Source organism: Colossoma macropomum, unplaced genomic scaffold (genome assembly GCF_904425465.1).
Source record: "Colossoma macropomum unplaced genomic scaffold, Colossoma_macropomum, whole genome shotgun sequence".
Taxonomy (NCBI): domain Eukaryota; kingdom Metazoa; phylum Chordata; class Actinopteri; order Characiformes; family Serrasalmidae; genus Colossoma; species Colossoma macropomum.
This window is the reverse complement of record NW_023494794.1, coordinates 16,210,317-16,235,316: the sequence shown is the minus strand read 5'-3', so window position 1 is coordinate 16,235,316 and position 25,000 is coordinate 16,210,317. Positions and strand designations below refer to the sequence as shown.

General features: G+C 45.0%; 1 protein-coding gene across 1 annotated transcript in view; it reads right to left on the bottom strand.

Moving 5' to 3' along the window:
• Window positions 1-3,287: 3,287 nt before the first annotated feature.
• The window catches only part of nlgn3b (neuroligin 3b), a 40,398-nt gene continuing 18,685 nt past the window's right edge, over window positions 3,288-25,000 (bottom strand). Inside the window, exons 5-8 of the mRNA XM_036580365.1 lie at window positions 17,939-18,124; window positions 14,189-14,313; window positions 11,513-12,180; window positions 3,288-4,490 (exon numbers count right to left, since the gene is read on the bottom strand). Coding sequence (XP_036436258.1) covers window positions 3,620-4,490; window positions 11,513-12,180; window positions 14,189-14,313; window positions 17,939-18,124 — 1,850 coding nt within the window. The 3' untranslated portion in view covers window positions 3,288-3,619. The remainder of the gene's footprint in view (window positions 4,491-11,512; window positions 12,181-14,188; window positions 14,314-17,938; window positions 18,125-25,000) is intronic.

The window sequence follows — 25,000 nt, the reverse complement described above, 5'->3', positions numbered from 1 at the left end:
CCACAGGATACGGAGCCAAAGTGGCCTCTGTCGGAATCCTCCGCTCCACCTTAAATGGTGCAGCACTTACATTCTGTTCCACCTTAAATGGTGCAGCACTTACATTCTGACACCTGAGGCTCCAGAATCTTTCATTCCACCTTAAATGGTGCAGCAGACTGAGGTGACAGAATGTAACTGCTGCACCGTTTAAGGTGGAACGGAAGATTCCGACGGGAGGCCTCAGCTGGGTGAAGAGGATGGAGACATTCAGAAAGGCATGAATGATGAAGATATCAGCACAAAACTCCCTCGGCGGAGAGATTCTGCGTGAAGAGTCTGATTCATCTGAACCGCCTCGTGACAAAAAGCCCTCCGTTACTCCGTTACTCCTCTGCGCTGAGAAGAAATAAAAAATATCCGTCCGTTTGTTCTCGAGTAACTTTCCTTTTAACGTGATTAGTAACAACGACATCTCAGGAGCTCCGAAGCAGAGTTAATATATCTAATACTGAGACTGTACAGACAAAGTTATTACTCTTATTACATATGTTATTACTGTCTTATTACACCCGATGACAGATGATTTGAAGAGCTCAGTGGAGAAAGTTCTGGAGCCCAGCTTTTGTTGATTTTTTTCTGATTGTCTATAAAGTGAAGGTCTGAGAGGTCAGGGCACCCCCTACAGTCCAGCAGGAGCGCATAGGACAGTACATCACTCTAATTCTCCACAGTCTAAACAGGAAATGGTTCATAATCCAATGCGTGTGGACGGTCCACAACCAGCCTCACCATCTGTTAGACCCATAACAGAAGGGAAGGAAACTGGCACATGACTGGACCCGTTCAGCTGGGTGCCAAATAATCATCTTTTATTCGAGAACAGTAGCTGTGAAAGAACAGGGAACATGGAGACGTGAACAGACCTGGGTTCTATTCTGGTTCCACTGGTTTAATACTTGTTAATTAAACTGGTTTAAAATTCAGTGAAGTGTTAAAGTGGTTGATCATGTAGGAACAGAGTTCTACTGCTGGGGTGTTACGTTCAGACTACTTTGACCCCTCATTCTCCAAAAAACACCAACATTCTCAACCAAAAGTCCTGATTCCCATCCTCCATCAAACAATATTCACCATCATCCTCCACCAATCAACTTTCACCATCATTCTCCAAACATTCACCATCATCCTTCACCAACCAACAATCACCATCATCTTCCACCAAACAACACTGACCATCATCCTCCACCAAACAACATTGACCATCATCCTCCAAACATTATTTACCATCATCCTCCACCAAACAACAATCACCATTATCCTCCACCAACCAACATTCCCCATCATCCTCCACCAAACATCATTCACCATGATCCTCCACCAACCAACAATCACCATCATCCTCCACCAACCAACATTCCCCATCATCCTCCACCAAACATCATTCACCATGATCCTCCACCAACCAACAATCACCATCATCCTCCACCAACCATCATTCACCATCATCCTCCACCAAACATCATTCACCATCATCCTCCACCAACCAACAATCACCATCATCCTCCACCAACCAACATTCCCCATCATCCTCCACCAAACATCATTCACCATGATCCTCCACCAACCAACATTCACCATCGTCCTCCACCAGTCAACTTTCACCATCATCCTCCAAACATTTACCATCATCCTCCACCAACCAACATTGACCATCATCCTCCACCAAACATGATTCACCATCATCCTCCACCAACCAACATTCACCATCATCCTCCACCAACCAACATTCACCATCATCATCCACCAACCAACATTCACCATCATCCTCCACCAACCAACATTCACCATCATCATCCACCAACCAACATTCACCATCATCCACCAAGCAACATTCACCATCATCCTCCACCAAACATGATTCACCATCATCCTCCACCAACCAACATTCACCATCATCATCCACCATTTTTTCAGCTTTCTTTATGATGTAAATGACTTTCTTTCTCCACCACAGTCCAAACTCTGGTTTTTGCCAGTGACTTTATAAAATTCCAGAAAAGGAACCAAGTCGAGTAACTGAGAGTGAACAGACAGACCACACCAGACTCTCGACAACAAGACAGACACGCCCACCTGGCGCTCTGGTGTTTTGGAGAATGTAGGATCAGCTCTTCTGGCTCTACTCATCTGGTTTACTGGGTTTACTGGTTTACAGTTTAAACTACAGACATGTGCTGTAAACCTAACAGCTGCTCTCCTGAAACCTCTAACAGCATAACGTTTATTTTCAGGGACCCTCCGGAACTTTGATTTTGAGACATTTTGGGGGGTCTAATAGGTTGATTAGGGGGTCCCAGAACCCCCTGTTTTTGCAGCTTGGTTAGATGTATATATTATCGTCTCTCACCTCGTTACAGCATCATATGATACGTTCTGTTTGATGTATACTAGAAAAAGGCAAATCAAAAAAGGCGTCAATCACGTCCAGTGCTCCTTCCCATGTTGCTGGGAAACAGCGTGTTAAAGGAACTAAATAGGAAGATCAGTTAGAAATGTTTCATATATTCTGAGTGTGACAGCAGCACAAATATCCGACAGTGTAAGAATCCATTTTCTGCAGCTAATGCATGACGGTGTCACACTGACGGATCTGTGTGCTGCTGCGCTTTGGCATTAATTTTATTTCAGGTTGGCTCTGTTTCATCTCACCCATTCACTCCATTGTAACCCCGTAAAGGAATAAGAGTGGAGCCGCTTTAGGCTGTCAGGTGACACCGTCTGCTGTCTGTCTGGGTACTAATAGCCAAACTGAGCGCAGGTTATATTACTACTCATAATTATTTTTTTCTGCCTGAAAAATAGATCAGTATCTCTCAGAGTTGTAGCTGAGTCTGTTCCTCCATTTTTAATTAGAGATGCGTGATCAGGAGATTGGAAGTGGCACAGTTTTGCTCTAAAATCTAAATTATATTAAAAATTTGCTGCTGATCTCCAATTTTGGGCCATTAATCATAAAATGTACACACAATTAAAGCATTTTCAAATGTCAAAATATGAAAAATGAGATTCAAGTTTTTGTTCCAGTAGCAGCGATAAATATAAATATATATGTTTGGCCGATCTGTGTTGCAGTTTTATGATGTAAATAACTTGAGAACTGTATCTGATTCATGTTAATCAAATATGTTCATTTTTCATTTAAGAATTTAAAATGGCAGTTTTGACCATTAAGGAGTAAATTATGTTCTTTACATTGTAACTTTCACCAAAAAAAGAAACCCAAACACAGTGTGATCTTTGGGTTTCAAAGGCCAACTTGGCTGTAAATAAACTGGATGATTAGAATCAGCCATAAAAATTCCTGACCAGTGGACCCCTATTTCAATAATGTGTTAATTCACTGATCATTTATTGATGAGTGTGTATGAAGGTGCAAACCTACAGCAGAGATAATCAAATTAAACTGAACTGAACTGAATGAGGTGGGACGTCATATGGTTTAATGCTGGGGGTCTACCAGGTTCTGGTGGCTCACGGTACTCCTGATCGCACTGCTGTGGAACCACGTTTGAACAGGTCTGGACGGGTGGTACCGTAGCGGTGAAGGCTGGCTGTGAAACTGGCCATCAGTGCTGTGTTATACTCTGGTCGTTGAGTGTGAGTGCGGAAGGCCCGTGTTGTTGTATCCGTGCGTGAAGGTGTTGTATGGGTGCATGCTGGGATACCCCATCAGCGAGCTGGGCGACATCGTGATAGTGTTGGGCGTCATAGTGACGCTGTTGGGTGTCATGGAGACGCTGTTTGGCGTCAAGGCGGCGGCGGAGTTGGGAGTCATGAGCGGGATGTCGTCAGGCGAGCGGCGCAGGGTTAGAGCGTAATCCCTCGGAGACGAGGCCGGGGTCAAACGCAGGGGGTCACATAGTGACCCCTCCTCTTTCTCACCTCCAGAAATTGAAGCAGGAACGTAGTTGAGGTCGTTGGGTGGGGCCTGGCGCTGGGGGGCAGACTGGGGGGGCGTGTCCTGCCGGCTGCGCTTATCTTTGCGGTAGTAAAGCGCGGCGAAGGCCAGAACGTTGAGGAACAGAAGTGAAGCTCCGACAGCGATGGTCACGCTGAGCTCTGTGGAGTAATCCCGCGGATTGGCAATCACCAGCGGGCCGCTGCGGGCTGTGGATTGGGGCGGCTGGCGTTTGCCGGGCGTTCGGGTCTTGCCGCCCCCTCCTGGTCGGGGCGTGGAGCTGCGGGTGCTGTGCGTGGTCTGCGCTGGAGGAACGCGGGTGGTGGTGGAGGTGTAGTGGAACATGTCGTGCAGGTTGTACAGGTGAGGCACCAGGTGCTTCCAGAAGGCCACCTTGGTGGCGCGGTAGTGGTCGCGGACACGAGGCTTTAGGCCGATGTGCAGGTAGAGCTGGTCATGAGGGCTGTACTTGGACCAGGAAACCTCCTCGAAACGGTTCGCCTTCGTGTGGATGAACTTGGTGTCCTGGGGAACCGGCTTATTGGGGTCTCTGAGGGGAGAGAAACAAAATTAAACCTATAATTACTGCAACACGTCATGTGTCTGACAATCCAATGATCAGTTAGGATGAACTACGATTACAGAAGATTTAACAAAGTGTGCACTTTAGGCAATTTTAGCAACACAGTCTGCTAAGTTTTAGCAATTTACCAGATTCAAATGCCATATGCAAAAGTTTGGGCGCCCCAACCAAATTCCATGTTGTCATTGATCTTTGAAGTTTAAATAAGTTACACATCCTTCACAGAGACACACATCATAATGCACAGTTACTGTTCACTTACTGAATTTAACGCATTGGGGAACACATGAAACATAAAAAGTGGCCTGTGCAAAAGTTATGGCACAGTTGATATTTTTTCAAAATGTTAAACACAAATAAATAAAAAATTAAGCAAATAAACAGAAACCGTGTTCTCTGTAGAGGATCTGTTCACTTATTGTCGCTTAGAAAACCAACAACTAAAATGGTTTTTGACCCAAACTTCTGCACACGACTGTACAAAGACAATTATTTTGGGTAGCATGATGGTAACTGTTCTGAAACAGTTTGACTAAATTACACTGAAACATCCAACATGTTCTAGATATTAAAAGAGAAATTGTGAGTGTGCCTATTTTGGGGTAATTAGTACTGTTGAGTTTTCCTGGTTTAAACCTAGAACCTAAAAAATTGTAAAAGAAAGAGTTACTGCTGTATTTTTGGGCCAAGCTAAAAATCATGGCCTATTTTCATTTGTGACTTTAGTGTATTTAAAAAATTAAAAATAATTAAAATGACTCTGACTCAAATTGTGTGGTGATGTGAACACATAGTTTCTGAAATAGGCATAACAGAATCATTATGAGGTCACAGATTTACATCCCTGATATTTAACATTTGTAGCTTTGAGGTGATGTTTGTGTTTGTGTACATGATTCATCCAACCGTAATTACTGAAACAGTGTTCTCCCAGGCTGCGCTAGAGGGCGCTGTTTCACACGACAGCGAGTTATCCTCTCTCTCTCTCTCTCTCTCTCTCTCTGTCTCTCTCTCTCTCAATGTGACCTACTTCAGGATCATTTTGAGGCCATTTCTGCTGTTTGCACCTGCTACACACACAGCAGAGCACCAGGAGAAATGCTGCACTCTAAAAATGGGTCCCGACACAAGCTGGTAATTTTTGATCCTTCACTGCGAAAATAATTTTTCTCCTTTGATCTCTGAGAGCGTCCAGTGAACATTTATTAAACCATTATGTTTTGCGCATCATGAAGCGTCCGTCACTTAAATTCTCCTGTATGCGCTGCTTTGTTGTTTATCCTCGTTCTGGTTCTGAAGGATCATGTTAGTGTTTTTCCTGCTCTAGTTACTTAGTAAACGGGACACTGGAGGTGGGAGTGCTGAGGGGGCTGCAGCTACACATACTCACCGAGCACTTTATTAGGAACACTACACTAATACGGGGTAGGGCCACGCTTTGGGCAGTGTGTGAAAGACCCCCTGGTATTCAGGGGTCCCATGGCTGCTAACTCTCTCTCTCTCCATAGCGGCGCTGATGCTTCAATGTCAGTAAATATTTCTTTTATCATCTGTTCTTCTGTAGAGTCTCTGTTCTAGTGCAGTTCTGCGCTCTTCCTCACAGTAACTGAGATCTTCCTCGTCTCCTCTTCTGTCTTCAGTGTGAGAAATGAGGAACAGTCACTCTTCACTCCAAACTCTTGGGAAACTGGGCGAGTTTTCAGATTTACAGATCTGCTGCAGCTCATTGTAAAGTTTTTCAGAGGAATCCGGGCAGAGTTACAGTTTCTAGACTATGAAAGGACCAACTGGGTGAACCAGTCTGCTACAGCGCCACCCTGAGGCAGAGCAGTGCTGCAGCTCTAGTTAGTTAAGCATACTGTAGGCAACAACAGTGAAATTACTGCTAAATGTAGCGAAAACACAGTCTGGCAGCTGACTGTATTTCCTTAATGGACAGCATAATATCATAATAAATTATTTTCAGGGACCCCCAGAATTTTGATTTTGAGACAGAACCCTTCAGAATCCCATTCATTTCACATCTTGGCCTCAATTGTTTGTGTCATGGACTCCACAAGATGTTGGAAACATTCTTTTGAGGTTCTGGTCCATGTTGAGATGATCATCATGCAGGTCCTGCAGATTTTCAGCTGCACTTTAATGCTGTGAATCTCCTGTTTTTCCACATCCCAAAGGAGATCTACTGGATTCAGATCTGGTGACTGTGAAGGCCACTGAAGAACACTGACCTCACTGTGATGTTCAGGAAACCAGTTTGAGACTTTAGCTGTGTGACACGGTGCATCATCATGCTGGAAGTAACCATTAGTAGATGGTAAATTGTGATCATGAAGGGACGAACATGGTCATCAACAACACTCAGGCTCCCGGTTCCGGTGCGCCGTAGAATGGCCGCACTGGTGAGAGCTCTGGGTAAACTCTACAGGTTTTTGTGTTTTATTGTGCTGTTTCTTTGTGCTTTTGCACAAACCGCTTTTGGGATCATTCAGTATGATCAACAAACTCTTTTGAACATCCGATCATCGCTCAAGACGGACTTTAACACAAACACATGCTCGGACGCGAGCGGCTGCCCCTTCGCTGCTTCTCTGCCTCTTTGTTTACCAACACGTGCACGCCGGCGGAGCAGGAGGAAGCGCTAGAGGGGCAGATGCGCCGGGATATTATGCAGGACAAGGAAGAGGCGCTTCAACCCTCTGCTTCCAAGTATTCTACTTGCAAATGTTCAATCGCTGGAGAAGAAAACAGACGAGCTGAACACGCGGATCAGGTTTCAGTGCAACATTGAGAGCTGCTGCGTTTTAGCGCTCACAGAGACGTGGCTCTCCGCGGCAACACCGAACAACGGCATCACACCGGCCGGTTTCACCATCTACCGCCAGGACAGAACTCTGGACTCTGGTAAGGGCAGAGGCGGCGGGGTATGTGTTATGGTGAACTCTCGATGGGGAACAGATGTAGCGGTTCTAGCCAGTCACTGCTCTCCAGACATTGAACTCATAACAGTCAAAGTTCGACCCTTTTTTTTGCCCAGGGACTTCAGCTCAGTCATTCTCAGTACAGTCTACATCCCACATCAGGCAGAAAAGTCACGTGCTTTGGAAGTTTTGTACGAGACCATTAATGGACTTGAGAACGTTCACCCTGAGGCTGCTTTTATTGTGGTTGGGGATTTTAACAGGGCAAACTTGAAGAAGGTTCTGCCCAAGTACTACCAGCACATTAAATTTCCCACCCGAGGAGAACAGACTCTTGACCACTGCTACACCACAATCAAGGACAGTTACAAACACCTCCCCCGCCCTGCCTTCGGCAAAGCTGATCACATCTCTGTTCTTCTCCTGCCCGCATACAAACAAAGACTTAAACAGGCAAAAACAGTTCTCAGATCAGTCTATCAATGGAGTGAGGAGGCCATCTTCACACGTCAAGACTGCTTTGAATCCACAGACTGGAAGACGTTCCGTGATGCAGCTGACACAGACATCAATGAATACACTGACTCCATCACAAGCTACATCAATAATTGCACTGAAGACACTGTACCAAAAATCAATGTCAGGACATTTCCTAACCAGAAACCCTGGATCAATGCTGAGGTTCGAGCCAAACTAAGAGCTCGGGCTGCTGCCTACAACTCTGGTGACCCGGCTAGCTACAAGAAGGCCAGATATGACCTTCAGAGGACCATCAGACTGGCCAAAAGGAGCTACAGGGACAGACTGGAATCCAACTATCTTGGCTCTGATCTCAGATGTATGTGGAGTGACCTGCGCACCATCACTGACTACAAAGAAGGTGGGATCTGTGATGGGGGCTCTTCCTCCTCACTTGCAGATGAACTTAATGCTCATTATGCTCGTTTTGAGGCAACTAACACCTCACCTGCTGAGAAACTCCCAGTAGATGAGGAGAGCTGCGCTCTAGCCATTCCCCTGTCTGAGGTGGAGAGATCCTTCAGGACCGTTAACCCACGCAAGGCACCCGGTCCCTACGGCGTCCACAGCCGTGTACTTAAAGCATGTGCCAACCAGCTGGCTGAGGTTTTCACTGACGTCTTTAACCTCTCCTTAAGACTGTCAGTGATTCCCAAGTGCTTTAAGGAAACCACAATTGTTCCAGTCCCCAAGAAATCGTCTGTCACCTGCCTGAATGACCACTGCCCTGTTGCACTGACATCTACAGTTAAGAAGTGCTTCGAGTGGCTGATCAAAGCCCACATCTGCTCAACACTTCCAGCCACCATGGACCCTCACCAATTTGCATACCGCTCCAACAGATCCACAGACGACGCCATTGCACTAACAATACACACTGCTCTCACACACCTGGACAGAAAGAACACATATGTAAGAATGCTGTTCATAGATTACAGCTCAGCATTCAACACAATCATCCCTGCCAAACTCATTCCTAAGCTCACAGACTTGGGTTTGAACTCTCATCTCTGCAACTGGATACTGGACTTCCTGACGAGTGACCCCAGGTGGTGAAAGTTGGTAACGGCTTCTCTTCCACACTGACTCTGAGCACAGGGGCTCCCCAGGGATGTGTGCTCAGCCCCCTCCTGTACTCCCTGTATACACATGACTGTGTAGCCAAACACACGTCTAACATCATCTTCAAGTTTGCTGATGACACCACCATCCTAGGCCTCATCACTGATGGAGATGAAACAGCCTACAGAGACGAGGTCAGCGCTCTGTCTGAGTGGAGCCATGACAGCAACCTCCGTCTCAACATCAGCAAAACAAAGGAGATGATCGGGGACTACAGGAAGCAGCAGAGAAGTGGTCACTCTCCCCTTTTCATCAATGGAGCCGAAGTGGAGAGAGTCAGCAGTGTGAAGTTTCTCAGCGTACACCTCACTGATGACCTCACCTGGTCCCTCCACACCAACACTATCGTGAGATCTGCCCGTCAGCATCTCTTCTTCCTGCGCAGGCTCAGGAAGTTTGGTCTGCCTCCTCAGATCCTCACCAACTTCTACAGATGCACCATAGAGAGCATCCTCACAGGCTGCATCACTGTCTGGTACAGCAGCTGCACCGCCTGTGACCGCAAAGCCCTTAAAGGAGTGGTGAGGACGGCAGAAGCCATCATAGGCAACAGACTACCAGCCTTACAGGACATCTACCAGTCCCGCTGCCTCAGGAAGATCAAAAAGATCCGGTCAGACAGCGTCACCCAGCACACAGCCAGTTCACCATCCTGCCATCAGGCAGGAGATTTCGTAGCATACCGGCTAATGAACAGTTTCTACCCACAGGCTGTCAGGCCTCTGAACAAGCTGTGAAGCTGTGGGTCCTTCACCAGCTACTATTTTACTCAGTCACATTGTCAGTATTATTATTATATCATATCATCTCTGCTATGGACAATAACACCTTAACACTAAGCCACTTTAAAGAACAATAACACTGAGTCACTTAGTCACTTTAAAATGTATATTGTCTGTATATTTGTGTACATTTCTCTATATTTGTGTATATTTTATCTGTATTTTCTCTATATTTTGTGTATGTTTAATATATTTCAGTTTGTTTTTCTTGTAATTTTATTTTTACTTATTTACTTTCTGTAGAGTGATTTGTCTGAGCCTCACCACAAGCATTTCAATGCATAAATGTCCTGACATGTTGTGCAATTGAGAAATAAACTTGAAACTTGAAACTTGAACTTGATGTTCAAGCGATGATTGATCAGCATTAACAGCCCAAAGTGCGCTGAGAAAACATCCCCCACCCCATTACACTACCTCCACCAGCCTGGACTGGACTCACACAAGGCAGGTCAGGTCCATGGATTCATGCTGTTCATGCCAAATTCTGACCCCATCATCTGCGTCTCTCAGCAGAAACTGAGAATTATCAGACCAGGATACGTTTCTCCATCCTCAGCTGTCCAGTGTTGGTGGGTCGGTGTCCACCGCAGCCTCAGCTTTCTGTTCTCGGCTGACAGAAGTGGAACCTGACGTGGTCTTCTACTGTTGTAGCCCATCCGCCTCAAGGCTGGACATGTTGTTCATTCTGAGATGCTTTTCTGCTCATCATAGTTGTACAGAGTGGTTATCTGAGTAAACGCAGCCTTTCTGTCACCTCGAACCAGTCTGGCCATTCTCCGCTGACCTCTCTCATCAACAAGGCATTTCCATCCGCAGATTTACAGGTGTTCCTAATAAAGTGCTCGGTGAGTGTACATTATTATAAACATATAATAAAATACATTCTGAGTGTAATACAGACCTGGTTGTTTGTTCTGCTTAGCATTTGCAATGTTTAACTGTTAATGCTGTATTTTAATACAGCAAAGATGGTCACTTCTCTCCATGTGTGGTTTGGCTACCTATTTAAAATGTCCATGAAATCTGATTGGCCACCCTAGATGGCACCCCAACATTTCTGCCATGTCATTACCTTCCACCTCACCATGCAGTGGGTGATTGTGCCTTTTAGAGGAGAGGCGCTGTGACACTGTTGTGACGAGTGCCTCAAATTACAAATGTGTGTATTCTATTTGGTCTTTGATCATCAGGAATTTGACGATGATGCAAGCCATCATATTTGTTTCCATTCATGCCAGAAATGACTCTCACCATCACAGTATAAGATCAAGATCTACCCCAGAAAATATATTCATGATACAATGTACAATCCTATCCATGATATTCTATGGAAATATAGACACTTCTGTACAACACGTTTCCCAATCAATACAGATAAACTTTACTTAACCTCTACGTCTTCATGACAGTCTAGTTTAAAATGATCCCCAATCTGGGCTGTTTCCCAAAAGCTTAGCTGTGTACCGGAGTTGTTAAGTTCCATCGGAGGAACCGTTGTAAGATGAGCGGCTGCTCACCAAAACCTCAGTTTGAATAAACATTTTACTATTTTACTATACAGCTCTGCGTTTCCCAGTCTTGGATATTGTTTATTGTTTATTGTGTACATTTTATTGTTTATTAACATATAGCTCTGTGTTACCCAGTTTTGGCGAAGTTGGTCCAGTAGGTCATGACGACGGCGCTGAGCATGATGTCGTTGCGTGAAAAGTTGCAAGGGAAAAGCTCAGTGGGTCCTATAAGCGGAACTCCGAACACGTAGGGGATTTCGTCTCCGTGGGCGGAGTCAGCCCAGGCGGGCTTCATGGGGCTCTGGCAGTGGTGGTAGAAGGCGTAGAAGAACGTGGGGGAGCCATAGCGGGCGTGCAGGTCCGCCGTCACTATCGCAGGCTCCACCCACTGGTGGTCCGTAAACATGGCCACCAGCGTTTTGCGGCGCGTCTCGGGGTTGTCTCGGTCGGCCCAGTCCGTGTACATGAACTTTATCGTCTCCCTCAGCGTGTCCTTCCCCTCAGGGTAACCATAGAGACCGTCCACGAAGTCTGACACGGCGAAATCAAAATCCGACCCAGAGACGCCACCCTCCTCGGGCTCCACCACGCCCTCCACGAAGCGAAGCCCCTCCCCCTGGTTGACGCCCAGCATGATGTCATAGTTGAGGAACTCGCCCTGCTCCATCAGCACTTCCGGGTCGTCGGGGATGAGATCGCCATCGATGACTGGGCCGAAGGCGATGTGGAAGCGCGCGGGCTGGATGTCCTGCTCCACCAGCTCCCTGTAGCTGCGCTTCTGCATGCACAGCACCAGGTCCTGCATGAACACACACACACAGATAATAAGGCCACCAAGCCAGTCGATCTCATGGACCAAATGAAGAATTTGTGGCCAGAATAATAGAAACATGCTTATCATATGAGCACTACATTTTACAGTCATCAAACACTTCAGGAGGAAATATTTATAAAAAACACTTCACATTAATAAGAACTTTGGGCCTCGTTCTCCAACATGCTCATACGTTTGTTTTTAACTGTGTTATTGAGAAAGATCCTGAGAAGAAGTCTCCGTCAGATTCATGTCGTGTTCTTAAAGCACAGAACTGTTCTCACCTTTGTGCTCTTGAGTGTGTGTAGATTCTGTTCTTACCCAAGAACAAATCCCACACAAGAGAACATTGGTGAGTCAGAGTCTTTATCAAAACTGCATAAGTGGGTTTAAGAAGGACTTTCTTCTTTGGAACGGTTGGAGAATGAGGACCATTGTCAGTGTGGTGACCATGGTGGTCCCCCCTGCCAAGGTGGTCTGCCCAGAACCCAGTCTGGGTTATTTTGTTAGGTTCTGTTTAGTTCCTGCAGTGATGGACTCCCAGTGTGACACCAGCTTATTTAACACCTTATTTATAAGATCTTGTTTCATACAGTTATGTTAGGGTTTTACTAGACCATATTCTCGTTGTGTTTGGTTCGATATAGAACCCTGACATCGTAACAATGGTAGAACCCTTTTTGGTGCAATATAGACCCCTTTTCAAAAAGGTTCTGTATAAAACCATATACAACACATTCTCCATCAGTCTGAAGAACCATTTAACCATGCAAATTGTTACTTGAGTGTTCATGGTTCTATATAGAAGAATTATACTAAAGACTTGACTTGAATACTAAGGATTCAAGTCAAGTCAAGAGGCTTTTACTGTCATTCCATCCATGTACAAGTACACAGTGGAGTGAAATTACGTTCCTTGTTCCATGTTGCACTGTGTTGTTCCTGGAGGAACGTAATTTCACTCCACTGTGTACTTGTACACGGATGGAATGACAGTAAAAGCCTCTTGACTTGACTTGACTTGCCCTGACTTGAATCCTTGAAGAACCATCTTTTGTTAGGAGTGTAGAACAGGATTATTATCATTAATGAAAACTATTAAAATAAAAACTTGCAGTGAAATAATTGACTCCTTAACCATAATAAACAATAAAATGACAGTTTTCAGAAACATGAAAACCAAATAAAAACATTACAGTCCAACACAAAAACTGAACATCATTACAAAGAAAAATATGTTTTCATATTTCTATTTCCAGGATGGTCTTAAAGTGGATGCCAGATCTTAAATAGGCAGCAGATGGCGCTGTCTTTGAGCACCAAGCTCATAGATTCAAAACTATAAAACCCAGTTCAGGATTTAATCACAAAGAGGAGAAAGATGCAGAGGAAGAACTGCTGTTTTCCATGTATAATCAGTGAAAACAGCAGCACAAATATGAAGTCATCAGTAACCAAGTGGTCAAGGTCTGAAAGTGGAGGTGCTTAAAGTCAGGTAACATAAAAACTTGAAGTGAACAGGGGGAACAAAAACTGTCCATAAAGGTGCAAAATCAATTCAATGACCACATGAAGTATCCACCATTAACATTTGTGACTCAGGCTGGTGAAACTCAGGATGGTCCACCCTCTGTCACTCGCTCCTATCTAGCTGGGAGATTGAAGACTAACATGTTCTCCAAGACACGCAGCGTCTTTAGAGCTCAACACGCTTGGAGGAGAATGCGAATTGCTGATTTTGTGACAGTTTGCTAACACTTGCCCAAGTTAGCAGAGTGATGGTGGGAGAGGGAGGACCACCCTACCCAACCAGAGCCCATCCCACCCACCCACTCAGAGACTCCTGGTTACCGATGGCTGAGGCATCACCAGGGATCTCGTGATCTCCTGATGATAAGGTCAGCGCAACTGAGTTACAACTGCTGAAATATACAATAGAAATATGTAGATAAGAATACAGAAATGTTATTTTCAGAGAAATGTGAAAACCTACATGTGTGTCCAGCACATTGCAGCCCACACGCTCAGCCAGCAGGCGGGTGTACTTCACCGGCTGGTAGTTTACTGACCAACTGGAAAGAGCAGATCCACTCTGGATAATCGCTCGATGGAACAGACCTGGAAGGAGAGACTTTCGCTCAAAAAGTGGTAAAAATATCAGCCCAGACTCCAAATTCTCATTTCACTCTGGACTGAAGTTTCTCAGTGATGCAGTTAAGACAGTGTATCTAACTCAGTTACGCTACTAATGTGAAGCTACAAAGCTAAAAGACAATATAAACTAAGCATTTATATATAAATGTATGTCTCTCTCTCTCTCTCTCTCTATATATATATATATATTCATATATACATATATATATATATATATATATATATATATATATATATATATATACTCTCACGTTACCGTCTATATGCATTTGAGGGAGAATCACAGAAAATGGGTGGTGCTACATATTTTGTTTAATTTGTGAACGTGCGGTTAGTGGGTGTGGCTGTGTGCAGCTATTGGGTGGGGCTATTTGCAACGCCGCACTAATGGTGCATTTCAACTGACCCTTTCAGTAAAGATTTAAACTTAATAGGCATAAATAGCCAGTAAGCTGTTAGCTATTAGCCTGTTAGCAGGTCAACCTACTTTAATGTTATATTTTGCTCATTATATAAAAAATTAAAGGAACAATCTGTAATATATTTACTCTAGTTAACACGCATGCCTCTGGCTCTTAAGTGTCCATGAACTCCATCTCCCAGAATCCTCTGGGAGATCACGTACCTGCTGACGCTCCCCAGCGCTCCAAACATTGTTCGCACTTACCTGAATACTAATCTGGTTCACCTGTTCTTCTGGTCATCAGTTAGAGTTACTGTAAAGCTGGGCTTTTAGATTAGGTTCTTTGTGAGGTTCTGCTTCTTCTTGTGAGAACGTTTGACCGAATTATCTGGTTGCCCTTTTATATGTTTTGACCTGTCTGGGATTCTTAGATTTTGTCTGTTTGTCTTTGCTCTTTGGATCTGCTTGCCTGGTTTTGTTATGTTAGTCCTTCTTTGTATTTAGATCTTTATGGATTTGATCATTGCCTGTTTGTCAACATTGAGGTTTTTTATTTTTTTTTACCGTGCGTGTCTGACTGGTTTGGTGTCGTTACAGTAGTAAATCACAAAATGACGATGATGCGTCATCAGAGATTAAGGAAACATGCTAAGTTCTCCTTTGAAATTTCTGTCCCGTAGCGGAAAGTCTGTTTGTGTTCTGGCCTGTGGTCCCGCCCACTGTCCATTTCTCATCACCATTTTGACACCCTGCGTCGCCAGTCATGAAACAAACACAGCGTTCTGCAGCCATGGCCAGCAAACGAACTGGATCAGCAGAGATGCCGTTCGATTCTACCAGACCTAAAAAGCTAACAAGCTCCGTGATCAAAGACGCTTACAGCTCAGAAGGACTTTCACCTGAACAGGTGCCAAATGTTATCAGTGGTGACAGGTCTGGACTGCAGGCAGGTCAGTTTAGCACCCGGACTCTTTTAATACGGAGCAATGCCACTGTAATACATGCAGAATGTGGTTTGACATTGTCTTGTTGAAATAATCAAGGCCTTCCCTGAAAAAGACGTCGTCTGGATGCAGCTTATGTTGCCAAAACATGTATATATCATTCAGCATTAATGGTGCCTTCACAGATGTGCACGTCACCCATGCCATGTGCACTAATGCCCCCCTATACCATCATGAATACTAGCTTTTGAACTGTGCACTGATAACAAGCTAAGTGGTCTTTAGCCCGGAGGACACAGTGTCCATGATTTCCAAAAAGAATTTTAAATGTTGATTTGTCAGAACACAGGACAATTTTCCACTTCCCCTTATCCATTTTAAATGAGCTCGGGCCCAGAGAAGGTGGCAGTGTTTCTGGATCCTGTTTATATATGGTTTCTTCTTTGCATTTTAGAATTTTAACTTGCATTTGTGGATGCAGTGATGAACTGTGTTCACAGACAGTGGTTTTCAGAGTGTTTCTCAGCCCATGCAGTGATTTCCACTACAGAATCATGTCTGTTTTTAAAGCAGTGCTGCCTGAGGGCCCAAAGATCACGGCCAGCAAATATGTACCGTAGATGATGAAAAGCAAAAGTTCTTTGCTATTTTATGTTGAGAAACGTTCTTCTTGAATTGTTGCACTATTTGATTGTGCAGTCTTTCACAGAGTGGTGAACCCCTCCTCATCTTTACTTCTGAAAGACTCCGCCTCTCTGAGATGCTCTTTATACCCAGGCAGACAGCCCCAATATTTAGAATTTGGACTGCAGTGGCTGGTTTAAACACCTGCTGTCAGATTTACATATTGCACCATTAAGTACAATACAAACATTAACATCAAAGCATTTAAGTAACAAGATGAATGCCACGCTTTAGCAGAGTAGCTAACAGGTAACCCTGAGCAGTTCAGTTAGCAGAAAACTGATAATGAATAAACGCATATTGCAGTAACATCAAGGCACATTGTGCACTGTGTCTGCATTCAAACATGCATCTTCTGCACAGCAGCTTAGTTTGAGTGTATGTATGTCTGTGTGTGTGTGTGTGTGTGTGTGTGTGTGTGTGTCTGTGTGTGTGTGTGTGTGTGTGTGTGTGTGGTGTGTGTGTGTGTGTGTGTGTGTGTGTGTGTGTGTGTCTGTGTGTGTGTGTGTGTGTGTGTGTGTGTGTGTGTGTGTTTGCCGTCTGTAATTCAATCAGTCTGTAATTCACTCACACTGTATTGAACACAGAGCAGCATAATTAGCATACAGATTTGATAAGGTGCTGCTGGAGGAACAGTCTAAGTGGAGGGGTGGCTGTAACATACCCTAAATAGTGGTGGGGGGGGTTCTATAGCTCAGCCTAAAAGTGGGGGTGTTTATGAAATTCCAATCTGAAACTGAGTGAAACATTATCACATCTATAGCACCTTCACATTGCATTCAATTCCAAACATGACGCTCACCCTGGAGAGAGAAGAGATAACTGGGTCAAACAGGACACTCAGTACACACACACATATACACCCACTATTTATGTACCCTATAGTCACATATCTGTATATGTGACATTATGACAGCGGAGTTTGACGGCCATGAGCCGAACACTTTGTACCACGATAGTAAAGTCTGACTGGGATGTGAGCAGAGGTCTTTGTATCGTGATAGTGGAGTTCAACTGGGACTTCTGCATTGTGACAGCAGAGTTTGACTAGGCCACAAGCTGAGGTATTTGTATTGTGAGAGGGAAGACTGACTGGGCTGTGAGCTGGGGACTTTGTATTCTGACAGTGGAGTTTGACTGGGCTTTAATCAGAGGACTTTACTCTGTGATAGTGGAGTTTGACTGGGCCATAAGCCGGGGACAGCAAATTTTGACTAGACTGCAAACCGGGAACTTTGCACTTTGCACACTTTACACAAATACATAGGAAAAGAAAAAAAAGGAGAAAAAACAGAGTGAAAGACAAGGAGCAGAACAGAAGAGAAGAGACTCACACTGGAGGCAGAGAAGCATGTTACCATGGTTTCAGCAGAGATTACCGTGGTAACAGAGAAGGTGCTACATCTTACCATGTTCTTTACTCAGATATGTTTATGCCTGTTATTAATATTGACCTCTCAGACAGAGACACTGTTTGGGAATTCTGAAATATAGAATTCTGAGGAATTCTCTGCTGTTTATGAACTGTGTGATATTTGTAAATGTGGGCTGTTCTTACCTTCTGAGTGGTGGGAGAGAGTGAGCAGACTGACACATGATGCTCCGATTCCTGATCCGAACACGGTGACTCGACCCGGATCTCCTCCGAAATATCCAATATTTTTACTGATCCAGCGCAGAGCCTGGATCTGATCCAGCAGCCCATAATTTCCTTTAGCGGCCTGATCTCCGGTGCTCAAGAAGCCTGAGACAGAAACACAGCGGAGTTAGCGCCGGACGAGGTCAGGAGACGACGTCCTTTGATCACAACCACGCAAATCATCAGATGCTGAATAAAAGCTGAGACTGACACCGTCTGAGTGCACGTTCAGTCGTCATGTGAGCTTCTGTGAGTTCGGGTATCAGAAATGTCTCATACAGAGTGAATCACATTCATTTCAGGAAAACAATGACTTCTATAAATGTACGATACTGTGCAAAAGTCAGAGACCCCCTTCATTGATTTAAACTGGTCAGAACAGACGTTTTCATTGATCTAGAAAAATCGCAAATGTTTAATTAACAGAAACAGATAAATCTGATCTCAGTGTGTCTCTAACTTCGTTACAGCTTCCATTATTTTCAGATGAACATCATGCAAATGGTTCTCATGTTCTATATTGTACATACGTTCTGTAACAATCTGTCATGTACATTATTCACAATATCTGTTATATGATATACAGTCTGTGCATTTGTGTTTTTACTGCAGTGAAGTTTTCAATAATGAATTCTAAATAATGTATTAAATTATTAGTTATGATCACCATCAGAATACTGCGACATATTCAGAAAACATCATATATAGATATATATAATATAATATATAATATATATATAATATATATATATATAATGTATAACATATATCATGGCGTATATTGTATATTTCTTAATCTATATACATTTTTCCTTCTCTTCTGTTTTTTGTGATCTATGTTGCTCAGCATGTTTGTCATGTTGTATGTTTGACTCAAACAGCCAGTCTAGCAAATAATGTGTGAGTTCTGGAATCTTCTGAATCTTTTTCAGACAGTCTGTCTGCTAACGTCAAATTTTCATTAGTAGTTATGTTATGTTTTCACTCTGGGACAAAAGCACTCATTTAAAATTGTCATTAGCAGTTAATAACATTATTTTTTCAGTTTGGAAAACGATGCTATTTTTAATCTTTGTTAGAAGTTAATTCTTTCATTGTGGAACAAAAATAATCACTTAAGTCTTCATTAACAGTTAATTACATTATTTTTGAATGTTATTTTGCTGCTGGGTTTAATAATTTCCTACTTTTCTCTTTCCTTTACTGTGTTGTGTCTTTTAGTTCATGTAGACGTTCTGCAGTGTCCCAAAGCTCAGTGTTCCCTCCAGAGGGAGAAACTCTCTCCCACAGAACCCACTTTTCTCAGCTGCCTTGTAATGAGGTAGCTTGCCAGAGGCAGGGGTTTGAACTCAGGCCATCTGGGTGGTGTTTCAGAGGCCAACTGGGTGAGCCACCACAGGGTTTTGGAAGGCCGGACCCAAACACTAAGCTTCTTGAAGGTATGCTTGAAATAATGTATAAAACCACGGAGACCGGGGCTCGAACCCACGTCGCCGTGTTGATAAACCGGCGCTCTACCACTGCACTATAGAGGCCGCATCACAAAGTTGCAGGAAGGGTTCGCCTTAAAAGGGAGTGCCCAAAAACGGGTAGAAAACGAATGGCAGTATGAAAACCCACCTACTAAGGCTTAGGCGGGAAAAACAAACAAAGGACGGATTTGGCTGGATTGGGTCGTTGACTCCCCCTGGTGGCCGGTGGTGGCCTAGCCCTGGAGCCAACCCTTACAGGACCCCCCTCCCGAGGAACAGCACCCGATGTTCCCAACCCAGCGGCACGATCCCGCCTGAAGGCCTGGATAAGCTCAGCATCCAAAATATGCCGAGCCGGGACCCATGAGTGTTCCTCGGGGCCATAGCCTTCCCAGTCCACCAAATAGTGGGTGCAGCCGCGCACCTGCCGGACATCGAGAAGGCGTCGCACAGTGTAGGCGGGCAACCCATCGATTATCCAAGGAGCTGGTGGTGGGAGCTGGTCAAGGCTGCATAAGACCAGCTTGAGGCAGGAAACATGGAACATGGGGTTGATGCAGAGTGTTGGGAGAAGTGCCAGTCAGTAAGAGACTGAATTCACCTTATGGACTACCTTAAATGGGCTAATGTACCAGAGTGCTAACTTCCGAGACTCCACTTGGAGAGGCAAGTCCTTGGCTGAGAGCCATACTCTCTGCCCTGGACAAAAAAACGGTGCAGGTCACTGTCGTCTGTCTGCGGCTCGCTTGTCGTGCCTGAACCACGTGCTCAAGAAAGAGCGTGGCCGTCTTCCTGGCTGACGGGAGCTTAAGCAAAGCAATGAATTTGCTCGCCTTAGAAAAACAGTCCAGAATGACCAAGATCACAGTGTTGCCTCGGGATGGCGGCAGCCCTCTGATGAAATCCAGGGAGATACGGGACCATGGGCAAGAGGGGATGGGTAACAGATCCTGGTCCATGCGTGGCCACCAGAACCGCCGACGCAGGAACTCCAATGTGCGAGTCACCCCCGGGTGTGCTGTAAATGGGGAGGAGTGCCCCCACTGCAGCACCTTGTCCCTGACCCCTTCAGGGACGTACAATCTATTGTGGGGGCCCCCTCCTGGATCCGGCTCATTTCTTAGAGCCTGCTGCACCGGAGCTTCCACCCCGCATTGAATGGGGGCAACTATGCAGCTAGCCGGGACTATGGTCGTGGGTGGTTGCTCTTGAGGGAAGGGCTCCCACTGGCGAGAGAGAGCATCAGGCTTGGTGTTCTTTGACCCAGGCCTATATGACAACACAAAATCAAACCTGGCAAAGAACAATGCCCACCTGGCTTGGCAGGGGTTAAGTTGTTTGGCTTGCTGGATATAAGCCAGATTTTTATGGTCAGTCCAAACCAGGAAGGGGTGCTTGGCTCCCTCCAGCCAGTCCCTCCACTCCTCTAGGGCCAGTTTCACAGCTAGCAACTCACTGTCACCCACGTCATAGTTTTGTTCTGATGGGGAGAGGTGGTGAGAAAAGTAGGCGCAGGGGTCTAGCTTCTGGTTAGTACCAGACTGCTGGGACAACAGCGCACCCACACCATCTCAGAGGCATCCACCTCTACCACAAAGGGGAGCTCTGGATCAGGGAGCTGCAGCACTGGGGCCAAGGTTAAACACTGCTTGATCTCCTCAAAGGCTTCCTGGGCTTCTAGAGTCCACTGAAACCGCCCAGAGGTCTTCCTCATGAGGGCGGTCAGGGGTGCAGCTATAGAGCTGAAATTCTTCACGAACCTCCGGAAGAAGCCCAGGAAGTGCTGGACCAGGCGGAGTGATGTACCTTGGCAGGGTCCATGCTCAGGTGGTTCTGAGACACCACAAACCTGAACATGGAACAATAACTTCTCCAGCTTCACAAACAGGTGATTGTCTAGGAGAAGCTGGAAGACCCGCCGGACATGGGCTATGTGTTCATCTAGACTCTTGCTGTAAATTAAGATGTTGTCTAAATACACAAACACATAGCGGTCAAGCCCCTCCCTCAGGACCTCATTGATGTAGCACTGGAAGACAGCCAGTTCATTCATCAGTCCAAAGGGCATGACTAAATATTCATAGTGGCCCGATGGGGTGATGAAGGCTGTCTTCCATTCGTCCCCTCCCTGACCCTAATAAGGTTGTAGGCACTGCGCAGGTCCAACCTGCGCAGGTAGCAGTCCTTGACTTGTTGAGCCCTCTATAGTTGATGCAGGGAAGCAGGCCCCCATCCTTCTTCCCCACAAAGAAGAATCCTGCCCCAGCCAGGGAGGTGGATGGCCTGATGATGCCCGTGGCCAAGGACTCTTGGATGTAGTCCTCCATGGCCTTACGTTCGGGGGCAGACAGAGAAAATAGCCGGCCCCGAGGGGGACTAGTGCCGGGTAGTAAATCAATGGCAATATCGTAAGGCCGATGGAGAGGCAGGAACTGGGCCTTTTTCTTACTGAAGACCTCCTGGAGGTCCCAGTACTCAGGGGGGACTCGAGAGAGGTCAGGGGTTTCTGGACTGGGAGACAGGGAAACCGTGCCACTGGGCCTGGGGTTCTGCAAGCAGGAGATCTGGCAGAGGAGACCCCAGAAATGGATGGAATGGTTCAGCCAGTCCAGACAGGGATTATGACACTGGAGCCAGGGAAAGCCCAGCACCAACTGCACACTGGGGGCACTGATGAGGTATAAGGACACTTTCTCACAGTGCTGTCCTATGCGCAGGCTGAGTAGTTTGGTCTGCTGGGAGACTTGGGGTGCCCCTGACTCAAGGGACCGCCCATCGATGGCTGACACAGGAAGAGGCTTGTCCAATGAGACAAGGGGCACCCCAAGGGCTTTGGCTGGCCCAGCGTCAATAAAATTCCCTGCGGCCCCTGAGTCCACAAAGGCCTGGAGGCGTTCCTCCTTGTCTTCCCCCCAATAAGAACAGAGTGGGCGAGCTGACCAATCAGAGCACACTAGGTTCATCTGGAGGTGGGGCTTAAAGACACAGGAGCTCTAACAGTGCATTTCAGTCAGAGGGTTAATAGAGATGAACAGTCTGAGGAAAATAATCCGGCCTCAGGTTTCCATAAAGCGTCTGCAGAAGCAGGAAAAGCTCCGGCTGAATCGGGAGGCGGAAAAACAAGGAGCTTTTAAATGTGTTACATCCAGCAAACATGAAACTTCACTCTCGGAGAGTTCGGCACATCCCAACCGTAAAAATAGAATTCCAGAGCCGGAGACGGAGCTTCTCCTTGGAAAGGCGCAAAGACGGAGCAGACTTTATTTCTCAGTGCTAAAAAATGGAACGGCAGTGTTTTTATTTCTGGGAAAATGAGAAAATAACATGTTTTTCTGATTCATATTGTTCAGAATAGAGCAGCTCTGCGGCTGTTTTATCATGCGATACACAAAAACTCATCATAACCTGAAAACCTTGCCTTTAATTACATCGTTTCAGCTGTTCTTTTCAATTTCGCACGTTAAGAACATGACAGAAAACACAGCAGTGCTTATAAATAAACAAATAATCAAAACAACAACATCTGTTTCAGATTTTGTGAGAGTTTTAAAACATTTACAAACATTAAAACTGCTTATAAACTGTAAATCTACTAAAACCCATTTAGACTCAAACCTCAGAGACTCGAGACTTGACACAGACTCACACCTCAGAGATTCAACTCAGACTCATACCTCAGATACTCACATCTCAAACACTCAACTAAGATTCAAACCTCAGAGACTCGAGACTCGACACAGACTCACTCGACACACCTCAGAGATTCAACTCAGACTCCTACCTCAGAGACTCAACTCAGACTCACACCTCAGAGACTCGACTCAGACTCACACCTCAGAGACTCGACTCAGACTCACACCTCAGAGACTCGATTCAGACTCATACCTCAGAGACTCGACTCAGACTCGCACCTCTACATATTAATAATATGTAATAAAGCTACAGCCGTATTGGATGTGAACCCTAAACAATCTGGGGCAGATTTAAAGTTAAGATTTAAAGTTAAAGGCTGTTATAAAGCATTTATAAAGCACTGTTCCTGCTTCTGGGCCTTGTGTGACAGTTTGTATGTTTCATCTGACGAAATCCTGTCTGAGGCATAAAGCTCTCAGGCTGCCGAGTGACATATCAGGCTTATTAAAGATTCATAGAGTATTCATTAAAGATTCAGTGCTGCTTCATTAATATTCACTGTGTGTATATATACAGTGCTGTGAAAAAATATTTGCCCCTTACCCATTTTTTTTCTATTTTTGCCAATTTGTCACATTTGAATTTTCAGGTCATCCAACTAAGTTTAATATAAGCTAAACACAAAATGCAGCTTTAAAATGGTCCTTTCATTTATGGAAGATAAAGATTAATTGAAAACTTTTATCTTTCATCCATATATTCATTCATTCATCATCTAAACCATATTATCGTCCTCGGTCACATGGGGAATTCTGGCCCTCTTTTCTTTGCAGAACTGTTTTAATTTGGCTACACTGGAGGGTTTTCAAGCATGAACTGCTCATTAAAGGTCTCGCTACAGCATTTCAATAAGACTCAAGTGAGGACTTTGACTCAGTGACTCCAAAACCTTCATTTTATTTCTTCTGAGCCATTCAGAGGTGGACTTGCTCGTGTGTTTTGGATCATTGTCCTGCTGCATAACCCAACTGTGCTTGAGCTTTAGGTCACAACCTGACGGGTGAACATTCTCCTTCAGGATTTTCTGATAGAGCAGAATTCATGGTTCCATCAGTTATGACAAGTTGTCTAGGTCCTGCAGAAGCAAAGCAGCCCCAGACTATCACACTGCCACCACCATGTTTCACTATTGGTATGAAGTTCTTATGGTGGAATGTGATGTTAGCTTTACACCAGATGTAACGGGTCTTTCAAAAAGTTCTACCTTTGACTCATCAGTCCACAGAATATTGTCTTGAAAATCTTGGGGGTCATCTAGATGTTTTTGGCACATGCAACATGAGCCTTTGTGTTTCTCTTCTTTTTGGTCAGCAGTGGTTTGTACCCTGCGACCCTGCGACCATGGATGCCATTTTTGCCCAGTGTCTTTTTTATTGTGTAATCTTGTACACTGACATTAACTGAGGCAACTGAGGCCTGTCGTTCTTTAGATGTTCATCTGGGTTCTTTTGTTCCTCCTGGATGACTCGTCGATGTGCTATTGGTGAAATTTTGGTAGACCAGCCACTCCTGGGAAGGTTCCCCACTGTTACAAGTTTCCTCCATTTGTGGATAATGTCTCTCACTGTGGTTCTCTGGAGTCTCGGGGCCTCAGTAATGACTTTATAACCCTTTCTAGAGAGTAGATTTAAATTACTTTGTTTCTCATCTGTATTTGAATCTCTTTAGAACGTGGCATCATGTTCTGCTGTTTGAGACCTTCTAGCTGCTTCACACTGCCAGACAGGTTCTGTTTAAGTGATGTTTAGATTCAGCAGGTCTGGCAGTGACCATGTCTGGGTGTGGCCAGTGAAACTGAACCCAATAGTCAATTGAA